Source organism: Phocoena sinus, chromosome 9 (assembly GCF_008692025.1).
Source record: "Phocoena sinus isolate mPhoSin1 chromosome 9, mPhoSin1.pri, whole genome shotgun sequence".
NCBI lineage: Eukaryota > Metazoa > Chordata > Mammalia > Artiodactyla > Phocoenidae > Phocoena > Phocoena sinus.
Genome location: NC_045771.1, coordinates 22,906,368 through 22,919,861, shown reverse-complemented (window position 1 = coordinate 22,919,861; position 13,494 = coordinate 22,906,368). Strand labels below are relative to the sequence as shown.

At 38.6% G+C, this 13,494-nt stretch overlaps 1 protein-coding gene across 6 annotated transcripts in view; it reads left to right on the top strand.

Moving 5' to 3' along the window:
* NRF1 (nuclear respiratory factor 1) overlaps positions 1 to 13,494 on the top strand; it is a 134,697-nt gene that overhangs the window by 32,190 nt on the left and 89,013 nt on the right. For 5 of the 6 annotated variants that reach the window (XR_004351402.1, XR_004351403.1, XM_032642853.1 and 2 more), the window contains exon 2: positions 11,528 to 11,759. Coding sequence is in view for 4 of the 6 variants with exons in the window: in XM_032642853.1 (XP_032498744.1) it covers positions 11,537 to 11,759 (223 nt within the window). In the remaining 2 variants the exon portion in view is untranslated. The remainder of the gene's footprint in view (positions 1 to 11,527; positions 11,760 to 13,494) is intronic. The other variant, XM_032642852.1, reaches the window with a different exon arrangement.

The following is a 13,494-nucleotide window of genomic DNA, read 5'->3' as shown; positions in this document are numbered from 1 at the left end:
TAAGAAGATATATATAGTTAGGGGATCCAAAGTGAATAATTACAGGTTTTTCAGCCAATTTTATCAGGGTATTCTTTGTGCTTCCTAACAAATTAAATAGCAGAGGAGAGTTGATGATGAAAAAAACATGTCTCCTGCCTTTTCTCTTTCCTTTCCATCCCTAGCTCTACAGTCCAGAGACAACCTTTAAAAAACATTTCCCTGGGCTTCCCTGGTGGCGCAGTGGTTGAGAGTCCACCTGCCGATGCAGGGGACACGGATTTGTGCCCCGGTCTGGGAGGATCCCACATGCTGCGGAGCAACTAGGCCCATGAGCCATGGCCACTGAGCCTGCGCATCCTGAGCCTGTGCTCGCAAAGGGAGAGGCCACAACAGTGAGAGGCCCGCGTACTGCAAAAAAAAAAAAAGAAAAAAGCCATTTCACTATTTCTGTTTTTAGCTTCTCTTGGAATTACTTCCATAAGGCTTAATAATATGTGTAAACTTCTGTTTCTTGATTGATCAACTTTATACAATATCTGTGGACTTTTTTGATATGAAAAATAAGAATTTAAGTCACTTTTTCTACTCCCTCCTTTCTCCATCTCCCATTATTTGATATTTATATTCTTTTTGAAAGTTTTTTAATAATTATCTTTATAATTATAAATGATAAACTTTTATTTTTTGATCCACCAACTTTAAACTTTCTCAACTTGCCATTTTGTAGAATGGCATTTTAAGTGCTCCTGCACTGCCCTCTTTCTATATTCCAGCTTCTGGGAGCCATACTCTACTTTTACATCATTAAGGTTAATATTTTTGTCTTGCATCCCCCAAGTATTATGTGCTCACCTTTATGTTTAGATTACTGTTTTTACCACATTACCTTTCTGTGCCTGCTATAATAGCATGTCCAGAATCATAGCTATACGATTACTCAAAGTTTGTTTTTTTTTTTAAATTTATTTTATTAACTTATTTATTTTTGGCTGTGTTGGGTCTTTGTTACTGCGCAGGGCTTTCTCTAGTTGCGAGCGGGGGCTACTCTTCGTTGTGGTACACGGGCTTCTCATTGCGATAGCTTCTCTTGTTGTGGAGCACGGGCTCTAGGCGCACGGGCTCCAGAGCGCAGTCTCAGTAGTTGTGGCGCACGGGCTTAGTGGCTCCTTGACATGTGGGATCTTCCCGCACCAGGGCTCAAACCCGTGTCCCCTGCAGTGGCAGGCGGATTCTTAACCACTGTGCCACCGGGGAAGCCCTACTGAAAGTTTTATGTCTCTTAAAAGCTAAGGAAATAATTGGGTATGTACTTAAAGACTTAACTTAGTAAACCATTCATTTACTCATTTATTCAACAGATATTTATTGAATATCAAACTTGTCATCACAGTGGTATTTATAATAGTGAAATATTGGAAACAACCTAAATGATTTAACTTTAGGGAATTAGTAAAATACCTACTGTACATTTTTATAGGGAATGCTCTGTAAACATTAAAAAATGATGTAAAATGTTAATAACATGAAATTTTCTGTTCTATATTAAATTTTAAAATATTTCTACAACAGTATATACACAACAGCCTCACCTTTGTTTAAAAAAAAGCATCTAAGAAACTCAGGGGGAAAATGCTAGAAGCATGTATACCAAATTGTTAATTTGGTAATGTAGCTATCTCAGGTGGTGGTGATTTCTGTTTCATTTTTGTTTTTTTCTGATTTGTATTTTCTCATTTACCCAAAAAGAACATGTGTCACTTTTATGATAATACATTTTTTTAAAAAATTAATTTATTTATTTTGGGCTGTGTTGGGTCTTCGTTTCTGTGAGAGCTTTCTCTAGTTGTGGCAAGCGGGGGCCACTCCTCATTGCGGTGCGCGGGCCTCTCACTATCGCAACCTCTCTTGTTGTGGAGCACAGGCTCCAGATGCACAGGCTCAGTAGTTGTGGCTCACGGGCCTAGTTGCTCCGTGGCATGTGGGATCTTCCCAGACCAGGGCTCGAACCCGTGTCCCCTACATTAGCAGGCAGATTCTCAACCACTGCGCCACCAGGGAAGCCCCTACATTTTTTAAACTAAAGATAAAAAATTAGAATTGCCAGTCATAGTTTTTCTTGGAATACTGATGTTAAACTAATCTAGGAGTACCTGATAAGAATTCAGTAAATATTTGTGGAATGAATGAGAGAATGATTGAATTGCAGAGATTCCTAGATCCATAGTATTGACACTTATACATTCATAATATTATCCAGAAACAAGTCCTAGTTCAGTTATCTCAAAAGAAAAATCATGTATTGAAGAATCTAAGAAACAGCTTTAACTGAATGTTGGTTGTGTAAAGGCAAATCCAGCAGGATTGAGGCCCACCACAGAAGCAGCCAGGCAACAATGCTACATTTCACAGTAAGCAGGATCTGAATAAAAGTGTCCTTTGTGCTCGTGAGATTGAGGGGTGAGTCTTGGGGCAATTTATATTATTTCTCCTTAATGGAAATTGAGGGAGCCTCTAATCCTGCTATCACATGACAGCTCCTTATTTTTTGGTAATTTGGTGAGCAGCTGTGGAGAAATGATTTTTCTGCAAAGAGAGCCAGCTGCATTCTTACCCATTTGCAAATGCCTAGGCATTACTAAACTTCCTATCCACCATGTTTCTGATCCAGGGATAGCTTCTGCAACTCACCTGCTTTTTGTTTATATTTGTAGCTGTTAATAAGCATCTGAATATTTGAGAATGCATTTTCTAATCCTTTTTATCATTGTCATCAACATTAATTAGGTACCTTCTCACTCAGGGCACTCTGACAGACACAGGGTTGTAAGCTGTAATGTGGAGACCACTTTTCTCTTACTCCTGGCTAAAGACTCTGTCCTCCTTTTCATGGTACCTACTCGATGTCCTTGTAGTCCTCTCTTCCCAGTACTCCTTTAGCCCTTGGTGATATTATCACTCGAATATGATTTTTTTATTTTTTAAGGAAAAGGCTTTTTTATTTTATTTTTTAAAATTTATTGGCCATGTCGCATGGCATGTGGGATCTTAGTTCCCCGACCAGGGATTGAACCCTCGCCCCCAGCATTGGAAGCGCAGAGTCTTAACCACTGGACTGCCAGGGAAGTCCTGGAAAAGGCTTTTTAAAAGGCAAAAGCCTTCTAAGTTAACTTTATCAATTTGTACTTATTTTTTTTTAAGCTCTTTTAACCCAGGGTCTTTAAGAAATAGTCAGGGAATTGGGTAGGCAGGGTTTCTATGAGTAAAAGAAAGCTTTTACTTTTGATTGTGAACACCTGCAGGGTGAGGGAGAGACACGGACAGTCTTTTTTCCTATCTTTGCAGTGTTGAATTTTCACCAAGGGATGGATTTGCTTGAAATATTGTATGAACCTACTGTATTAGAAATTTCTTTAACAACAATTAGAAGCAAGTAATTTCAAAACTTAAAACTAGAATATAGAAGAACTGCACTGTTCATTGTGATAGTCACAGCCACATGTGGCTATTTATATTAAAATTATTTAAAACTAAGTAAAATTTTAAAATGTAGCTCCTTAGTCGCAGTTGTCACGTTTCATGTCAGTAGCCACATGGGTTGGTGGCTGCTGTTTTGCACAGTGCAAATTTAGAACATTTCCATCATCACAGAAATTTCTATTGAACAGTGCTGATCTAGAGCCTGTAGAAGAGTTGATGTATTTTGAAGTATTTGGTGAAGTAGATTCACCTGTTTTCTGTGGAAGGATGTTTATTCCAGTTGAAGAATTTTAAGCAGCTTGAAATTCCCTGTGCTTTCTTTACATTTATCTTTGGTTGTGGCACCCTCTAGTGTTTCAGCTCTGGTATAGCTATATCATCATGAAATAACCTATTTGTGATTTGAGTCCAAGAACGTTGAAATATTTTGGAAAATTTTGTGTGTATATGCATTTTTCTAAGGAGTTCTGTAGCTTTCACACATCCTCAAAAGGGTCTGTACTTCAGAAAATAACTATGTTCTGATACAGGTCCTTGTATGGTCAAAACTCCTAGTTGTGATTTATAAGCATTTTTTCTCCCAATGTATAAATTTTTTTCTCCCAATTTATAAGCATTTTTTCTCCCATGTAACTTTCCCTTTGACATTTCTATGCTTTATCTGTCTTTATGTGGAATAGTACTACTACTAGTAATAGGTTACACTTATCTAGCACTTAGTATATACATGTCCTGTTTTAAGCCCTTTTACGTGGTGAAACGAAAGCATAGGAGTCAAGTGAGTGGCAGAGTAAGGATTCGAATCCAGTACTCTGGCTCCAGAGTTTGCACTCTTAACCATCCTGCTATGGAAGTGAGGATAAGCCTTTAAGCAGGAATGAGGTGGGTTGGAGAGGACACTTTGTGTACTCTTGGCATGCTCTTGTACTAGATTCTTTTGGCCTAGTTGTATAATAAGAAAACAAAACTCTAAATCTCTGCACGCCACACTGGAAATTATAGTTAGTACCTACTATTAATTTTCAGCAGATATGCATAGATCTCTCCATATAGTCTGCCAAGAACTTAGAGTAGTAGATGAAGGTCAAAGCTGCCATTGCTACCACAATTTTCTTTGGTTTGTCCAAATACCAGACCCAGTATATTCATTGAATAATATGAAAAATCTTTTTGTGATTGTTTGTCACTATTATTTCCATAAAAAAGCACTTATTTTATTACTGTGATGTTGATTTTGTGGTTTGCTGGAATGTTAGACTTATTAAGTATCTTATTTAAAGAGCAGGTAAGACAGACTCATAAACACATCAAAGTTTGTGTTTGTATATCTCCTACTTCTTTTTCTGTCTGTACCCCCTTCTCACTTCTGTGTCCCATTTCTCTCTTCCTGAGGCATTTTATACTCTCTAACATAGCCTCTTTTTAATGATTAATCAAACTCGATTTTGTATTCAACTTCCATCGGCATATGGAAACAAACCCTAGTGGTAGCCTTATAAAAATGTCCTTAGAATCACTTTACTGATAGTATAAAAATGTCAATACATTTTATTGTATTGACTTATATAAATCAATGTAAAGTTTTGCTGCTTACCAGCACTCTATGAGTAATTTCAAGAAAGGTACATATTTTCTTCCCTTTGTATCAGTCAGTAAACCATGTGAGGTGCTTCAGAGAATGTAATTGGTTACACAGGTGTTGGAAGACTAAAAGAGCAAAAGTAATCCAGATTTTAATAACCACCCCTTGGGCTGGGGGAACGGAATAGAAGAACCTAGGAGTTCAGAGGGGCCCCCACACAGCAGGTAATCTCACCTCCACGTGGATGCCAGGCAGCTGGTACTCAACCAGCAGGGGAGAAGATACACAGCTGGAGTTGGCACATGAGGCTGTCCTCTCTTGTTGGAGCAACTTTAATAAGAATGAAAACATCAAGAAAATCCCTTCTCCCTGCCTCTTCCCATCTTAACCTGTTGCCTCCCCTTGGTAAAACCTAATGTGAAGCTGGCAGACAAGTCTGGTAAATAAGGTTGGCTGACCCAACCCAGAGTTGGCTATAGAGCAGTTCAGAACAAGTATAGAATAGAGGGCTTGGAAGCTGAGAGATGAGATGAATGGCCAGCACAACCTTATAGGAGAATTGTGGAAACTGTAATTGCCTGGGTCTAGCTTTACTAAGTATAATGTGCAGCCAGTTACCCGCAAGCATTTATTAAGAAACAAATTATGATGGCTGCTGTTCATAGAGACTTTATGTACCCAGGCCCTGCCTTCAGTGAACTTAGAATATTGTTTTCACAAAACCATCCACTCACACTCAAGTCATTATGAAGTTGTGTGGTAAAGCTTGTTTTTCTCACATGTTGTATAAAAGCATTATTATTAACTGGGTTCTTGGGTTGTTATTAATATTAATGAACATTTATAAATTTATCAACATTGGAATGAAAAATATTATGTGATTGCAGTCATAAATTATTTTTAGATGCTCCAAATTAGGAAGTTAGCCTCACTCAAGGCAAGACTATTTCTAAACTTGAACTGGCAAGACTATTTCTAAACTTTCTTGTGCAGTTTTTGTTTTTTTATTTTTGGCTGCATTGGGTCTTCATTGCTGCGCACGGGCTTTCTCTGGTTGCGGCGAGCAGGGGCTACTCTTAGTTGTGGTGTGCAGGCTTCTCATTGCAGTGGCTTCTCTTATTGCGGAGCACGGGCTCTAGGCACCGAGACTTCAGTAGTTGTGGCTCGTGGGCTCCAGAGCGCAGGTTCAGCAGTTGTGGCTCACGGGCTCAGTTGCTCCACGGCATGTGGGATCTTCCCAGACCAGGACTCAAACCTGTGTCCCCTGCATTGGCAGGTGGGTTCCTAACCACTGCGCCACCAGGGAAGCCCCTGTGCAGTTGTTTTTAAAGTTTTTCCTGCTCTGGTGAAATTTTGACCTATTACCCGTTGTCTGCCCGAGAATCAAATACTGTCTTTGGCTTTAGGCTTTTTTGGGAAAGGCTGTTGTGTTGAGTAAAATTTCTATCCTAGTTATGAAATTTAGATTCTGGACATGTCTAGGAATTAAGTTGAGCCTCTTGGTTTTCCTGTCCCTCGTTTTGGCTGTAGACGCTGTCTTGCTCTGAGACTTTCCCCTAGGCGGTTCTTGCAGCTTTTCTTTTGATATGGTAATGCTATTGATGAGACTAAGGCTTTCTCTTACTTTTAGTTATACCTTGATTGGATATCCTGAATTGCTCTTCCAACTTTGATTTTTAAAATACTCTACACTTAATCTCATTATGTGTGGATTAGACTAAATTTAGCACCCTTAGATATTTTATCCAAATTCCAGTAGCTCCTTAGATATTGTTGACTATAGCTACCAGCGTGCTCCTGACCAGAAATCTGTTTCTCTGAGTTCTCTTCTATTATCTTTAGTCGCAGGCCTGCTGGTCGATAAAGGCAAAAGTAGGAACTCCTCTGTACAAAACTGCCCCTCCTCCGATCCCTTATAGATCATATATTAAAGAAGAACCTTTAGATGAAGTATTTGTTGCATCCCAGGTGATGATCCAGGCTAAGAAACAGGTTTTAGTAAAATTGCTACCATGTTATGTTATTGTTTGGGGGAATGATTTTTTTTAAATGGAGTGTTGACTAATCTGCTGAACATCACTGGTTCCAGATAATAGACAGATATGCCTTTTTATTTGGATGTGATGTTTAGAATCACAGTTCATTACATGTTGCCCGGGCATTCATCTTGCTTTTCATATCTGTTCAGAGGAATCATTGTCAGGTCCATTCTCCATTTTGTGCACTCTCATAAAATTATGTTAGGGGCATTGGTTCCCTATAATTTCCTTATTTTAATGTTTTAGAGAGCGGTATTTGAGCCGTTGGAATTAATAGAATAAAGAAAGGCTTTTTAGATGCCTGACTCAAAATCTTTTGCACACAATTAAGAAAACCATATCCTCAGAGATGGATGTCTAATTTAAAGATGAGGAAATTGAGGCTCAGTCCTTCAAAAGTGGCCGTAACCATTTTGCATTCCCACCAGCAATGAATGAGAATTCTGTTCCTCCACATCCTCATCAGCATTTGCTGGTGTTGGTGTTTTGGATTTTAGTTATTCTTGATGGGTGCAAAGTGTTATCTCATTGTTTTAATTTGCAATCATCTAATGACATATGATGCTGAACATCTTTTCACATACTTTTCATAGGTGTATCATCTTTGGTGAGCTGTCTTGTTCAGGTCTTTGGCCATTTTTTAATTGGGTTGTTTGTTCTCAATATTGTTCAGTTTTAAGAGTTGTATTTTGGAACAAAGTCTTTTATCAGATGTGTCTTTTACAAATATTTTCTCCCAGCCTGTGACTTGTCTTCTCATTATTTTTATAGTGTCTTTTGTAGAGCAGAAGAAGTTTTTAATTTTAATGAAGTCTAGCTTTTCAGTTCTTTCTTTCATGGATCGTGCCTTTGGTGTCATATCTAAAATGTCATCACCATAGCCAAGTCATCTAGGTTTTATCCTGTGTCATCTTCTTGGAGTTTTATACTTAGGTCTATGATCCATTTTGAGTTACTTTTTGTGAAAGGTGTTAAGTCTGTGTTTAGATTCATTTTTTTGGCAGGTGGATGTCCGGTATTCCAGCACCATTTGTTGAAGACACTATCTTTGCTCCATTGTATTGCCTTTGCTCCTTTGTCAAAGATCAGTTGACTGTATTTATGGGGATCTATTTCTGGGCTTTCTATTCTGTTTCATTGATCTGTTTGTCTATTCTTTTACCAGTACCACACTGCCTTGATTACTGTAGCTTTATAGTGAGTCTTGAAGTCAAGGAGTGTCAGTCTCCCAGCTTTATTCTTCTCCTTCAATATTGTATTAGGGACTTCCCTGGTGGCACAGTGCTTGGGAATCCGCCTGCCAATGCAGGAGACACGGGTTCGATCCCTGGTCCGGGAAGGTCCCACATGCTGCGTGTGCCACAACTACTGAGTCTGTGCTCTGGAGCCCATAAGCCCCAACTACTGAAGCCCATGTACTTAGAGCCCGTGCTTTGCAATGAGAAGCCACTGCAATGAGAAGCCCACACACCACAAGGAAGAGTAGCCGCCGCTCACTGCAACTAGAGAAAGCCCACGTGCAGCAACAAAGACCCAACGCAGCCAAAAATAAATAAATAAATAAAATATTGTATTAGCTATTCGGAGTCTTTTGCTTCTCCATATAAACTTTAGAACTAATTTGTCAATATCCATAAAATAACTTTCTGGGATTTTGATTGGGATTGCATTGAATCCATAGATCATTAAGAAGAACCGACATCTTGACATTATTGAGTCTTCCTATCCATGAACTGGAATATCTGTCTATTTTAGTTCTTTGATTTCTTTCATCAACGTTTTATAGTTTTCCTCATGATTTTGTACGTTATGTGAGATTTATACCTACGTGTTTCATATTTTTGGTTGATAATGTAAATGGTAATCATGTTTTTTTAATTTCAAATTCTATTGTTCATTGCTGGTATATAGGAAAGCAGTTGGCTTTTGTATATAAACTTTGTATCCTACAACATTGCTATAATTACTTACTCGTTCCAGGTTTTTTTTTTAATTATTATTGATTCTTTTGGATTTCCTACATAAACAATCATGTCATCTGTGAACAAAGACAGTTTTATTTCTTTTTCTTGTCTTACTACATTGGCTAGGAATCCCAGTACAATGTCAAAAAGGAGTGATGAGAGGAGACATCCTTATCTTGTTTCTCATCTTAGCGGGAAATTTTCTAGTTTCTCACCATTAAGTATGATGCTAGCTGTAGATTTTTTGTAGATTTTTTTCTTATCAATTCGAGGAAGATCCTGTCTCTTCCTAGTTTCCATTTCTTCCTTTTTAAAGCTGAGTAACATTCCATTGTATGTATGTCCACGTTTTGCTTACTGATTCATCTGTTAGTGAATAGCTGGATTGCTTCCACCTTTTAGCTATTGTGAAAATGCTGCTATGAACATTGGTGTACAGATAGCCCTTTGAGACCCTACTTTCAGTTCTCCCAGCATAGCATCCAGAAGTGGAATTGCTGAATCACATGGTAATTCTTCTTAAAGTTTTTTGAGGACCAGTATGCATAGTTTGATAAAAAAGGATGTTCACTTCACTGCTGTTTACAATACCAAAAATTTAGAAGCTGCCTTCCTATATATCAGTAGGTGATTGGTTGCATAATTATTGCACATCGATACAGTGAAGTGTTCTTTGGCTATTTAGAAAGGTCTGGTAGATTTGTATGTTTTGACATGTCAGAATGTCCAGATATATTGTCAAAGAATAATATATATATTGTGAACCTCTTTTTATTTTAAATCATATGTATGTATGTATGCTTCAGAAATTTTTTTAAGGTTAATATACTTCTCTGTAGGTTAGGGAGGAAGAAGAGGGGACAGATCATAAGTACACTAGGAGAGCAAACCTTTATCTTACTACCGCATCATTTCAGGGTTTATAAGAAACACAGTTTTATAAGCAGAAAAACCAATTTGAATAATCACATTTTGGGGACAAAATGTTTAACTCCCATTTGTGTTTGAAATATAAAGAAAATGTTAAGTATTTTACTTACTGTTTTTGGGGGGTTTTTTTTTGCAGTACGCGGGCCTCTCACTGTTGTGGCCTCTCCCGTTGCGGAGCACAGGCTCCAGACGTGCAGGCTCAGCGGCCATGGCTCACGGGCCCAGCCGCTCCGCGGCATGTGGGCTCTTCCCAGACCGGGGCACGAACCCATGTCCCCTGCATCGGCAGGCGGACTCCTAACCACTGAGCCACCAGGGAAGCCCTTACTTACTGTTTTTATGTCCACAATGTCATATGCTAGTCACCAGGATCTTTTAAATATATTTTTTATCATTATATATAATATCAAGGATATTTATTGTTTTGTGACTTGAGGTATAAAATTAGCACAATGAATTTCCATCTGGTTGAGACAGACTATCGCTTGATTTAAGCAAATACACAAAAAACCACATTTCCGAAATAATGCCATTCCTGAGTAAGAAGGGGAACTTGCATTTGATTCCCAGTCTAACTGCATAGTAGAATAAATCCTGCACCAGCAACAACACTTGTAAATTTGTGAAAATGAATTTTATCTTTCCTTAAATAAATTTTTTAATCCATCACACTTTCTTCCCTCACCCTTTAGTTTTTTGTTTTGTTTTGTTTTGTTTTTGCGGTACGTGGGCCTTTCACTCTTGTGGCCTCTCCCGTTGCGGAGCACAGGCTCCGGACGCGCAGGCTCAGCGGCCATGGCTCACGGGCCCAGCCGCTCCGCGGCATGTGGGATCTTCCCAGACGGGCACGAACTCGTGTCCCCTGCATCGGCAGGCGGACTCTCAACCATTGCGCCACCAGGGAAGCCCAGCCTTTAGTTTTTGATAAATGATAAAAATGAGCCAGTTATCAGAGAAGAAATAGTTCTTACTTCAAAAGATAAACAAACACAAAAAATAAGTTGCTGGTTCCTAATAGGAAAAATACATTTTAATAATTGTGCGACAAGAAGCTGCTTACATACACATTGCAGATCAAATATTTGGAGTTAAGATGTCAGTCACATAGGTGGGTGATTGTAACTTTATTGCCATTAAAAGATTTCAAATTGTATTCGTGCTTCTGTGTACACATAATGAAAAATGGGCAAAATAATGAAGATTGATAATTCCCTGCGTCTGCTGTCTAATTCTGCTGTCTGCTCTTCTACGACGCCGCGTCTCTAATTGTACACATTTAGTGATAGCTAGGAGTATAAAGTTGTCGCCCATCAATAAAAATCACACAGATTGTTTAAAAAAAAACTATCAAAATAGTTTCACACAAGGAAAATATTCTACTATTTTTATGTCATTGGAATGATGCTCCCCATTTCCTACGACTTGGTGTGGTGAGGTATGTAGTAAAATCAAAGGCTTGTCAGAGTTCCTCTGCTCTTGGGGAAAATATCTCTTATTTTAAGCATTGGAATATATTACACACTGAATCCTGTTCTTTGCCTTTTTTCTGACAGTAGATCTTCATGGAGGAACACGGAGTGACCCAAACTGAACACATGGCTACCATAGAAGCCCATGCAGTGGCCCAACAAGTTCAACAGGTCCATGTGGCTACCTACACTGAACACAGTATGTTGAGTGCTGATGAAGACTCACCTTCTTCTCCTGAAGACACCTCGTATGATGATTCAGACATACTCAACTCCACAGCGGCTGATGAGGTAACAGCCCATCTGGCTGCTGCAGGTAATGTTTGTATTGGGAACTCTTCATTTTTGGCTTAACTCTGATACTGTGCTTATCTGAAAGAACCTAGGATACAGGCACTCACATTTATTGTCATCATTTCTTCATGATTTCTTTTTAAGCCTTAAATTTATAACTTGTACCTGTATTACACTGAGGCTTAAGTTGCAGACTCATGTACTATTAGTGATAAAAACTTTGGTTTTGTTTTTTCCTCCATTCCAGCACTCTTCACTTTTTAAAAAAATTCATTCATTTATTAATAAATTTTTTTTTATGGCTGCATTGGGTCGTCATTGCTGCACGTGAGCTTTCTCTGGTTGCCACAAGCGGGGCTACTCTTTGTTGTGGTGCATGGGTTTCTTATTGCAGTGGCTTCTCTTTGTTGCAGAGCACAGGCTCTAGGTGCGTGGGCTTCAGTAGTTGTGGCATGTGGGTTCAGTAGTTGTGGCTCTCAGGCTAGAGCACAGGCTCAGTAGTTGTGGCGCACGGGCTTAGTTGCTCTGCAGCATGTGGGATCTTCCCAGACCAGGCCTCGAACCTGTGTCCCCTGCATTGGCAGGCAGATTCTTAACCACTGTGCCACCAGGGAAGTCCCCACTCTTCACTTTTAAGTCAAGCATTTAGTCCATTTACATTAAATCTAATCACTGATATATTTGGGTTTAAATTTATCATGTTTACTATATGCTTTCTCTTTGTCTCACTTGTTCTGTTTACTTTTCCTTCAATTTTCTTTTGGAGTGATTGAAAAGTTGTTTTTTTTATTTTCATTTTTTTCTCGTTAGTTTGGAAGTTATACATACTTTTGCTATTAGTGGTACACCTAGAAATATACACCCTTCACTTATTTCAGAGTCGTATGTAAGTGGTACTTTTGTTCTTTTTAGGGATAATGCAAGTTTCTTAGAACACTTGAATTTCATCCCCCTGCTTCTGACCTATATGCTGTTGTTGTTCTGTGTGTTAATTCTTTGTATATTTTAAGCCCTATATGACATTATTTTTGTTTTCTACATAGTCAATGTTAATTTTCCCCCTTATATCCCACTTGCCTTCTGAGAATTTTTCTTCTGCCTAAAGATACCATTTTATTTCCTTCAGCATGGATCTGCTAGTAGTAAAGTCTCTTAGTTTTTGCTTACCTGAGAATGTCTTTATTTAACCTTCAGTCTTGAAGGATGGTCTCCCTAGGTGTGGAATTCTAGGTTGGCAGTTATTTTCTCTCCTCATATTGAAGATGCTATTCCACTGTCTCTGGTTTCCATTCTTGCTTTTGAGCGTTCAGCTCTTTCATTCTAACAGCTGTTCCTTGGAAGGTTATCTCCCACACAGACCCCTCCTCCACTGCTTTTAAGATTTTCTCTGTCTTTAGGTTTTGTGATATAGCTGGCTCTGGATTTCTTCTCATTTATTCTGTTTACAGTTCCTTTAAACATCTTGAATCTTCGGATTGATGTCTTTCATCAATTCTGGAAAATCTTAGCCATACATTTTGCTTCAGTTTTGCGTCCCCTCCATTCCGTCTCTTTTCCTTCTTTGACTCCAATTAAATATATTAGTCTTCATATTGAAGCCTTTATGTCTCTTTCCTTCTGTTCTGTATTACTACCCTTTTGTCTCTTCATGCTTCATTCTATGTAGTTTCTGCAGATGGTCTTCCAGTTTATTAATTTTTTTCTTCAGCTATGTCTAAGGTGATTTTAAGTCTGTCCATTGAGTTATTAGTTTTGGT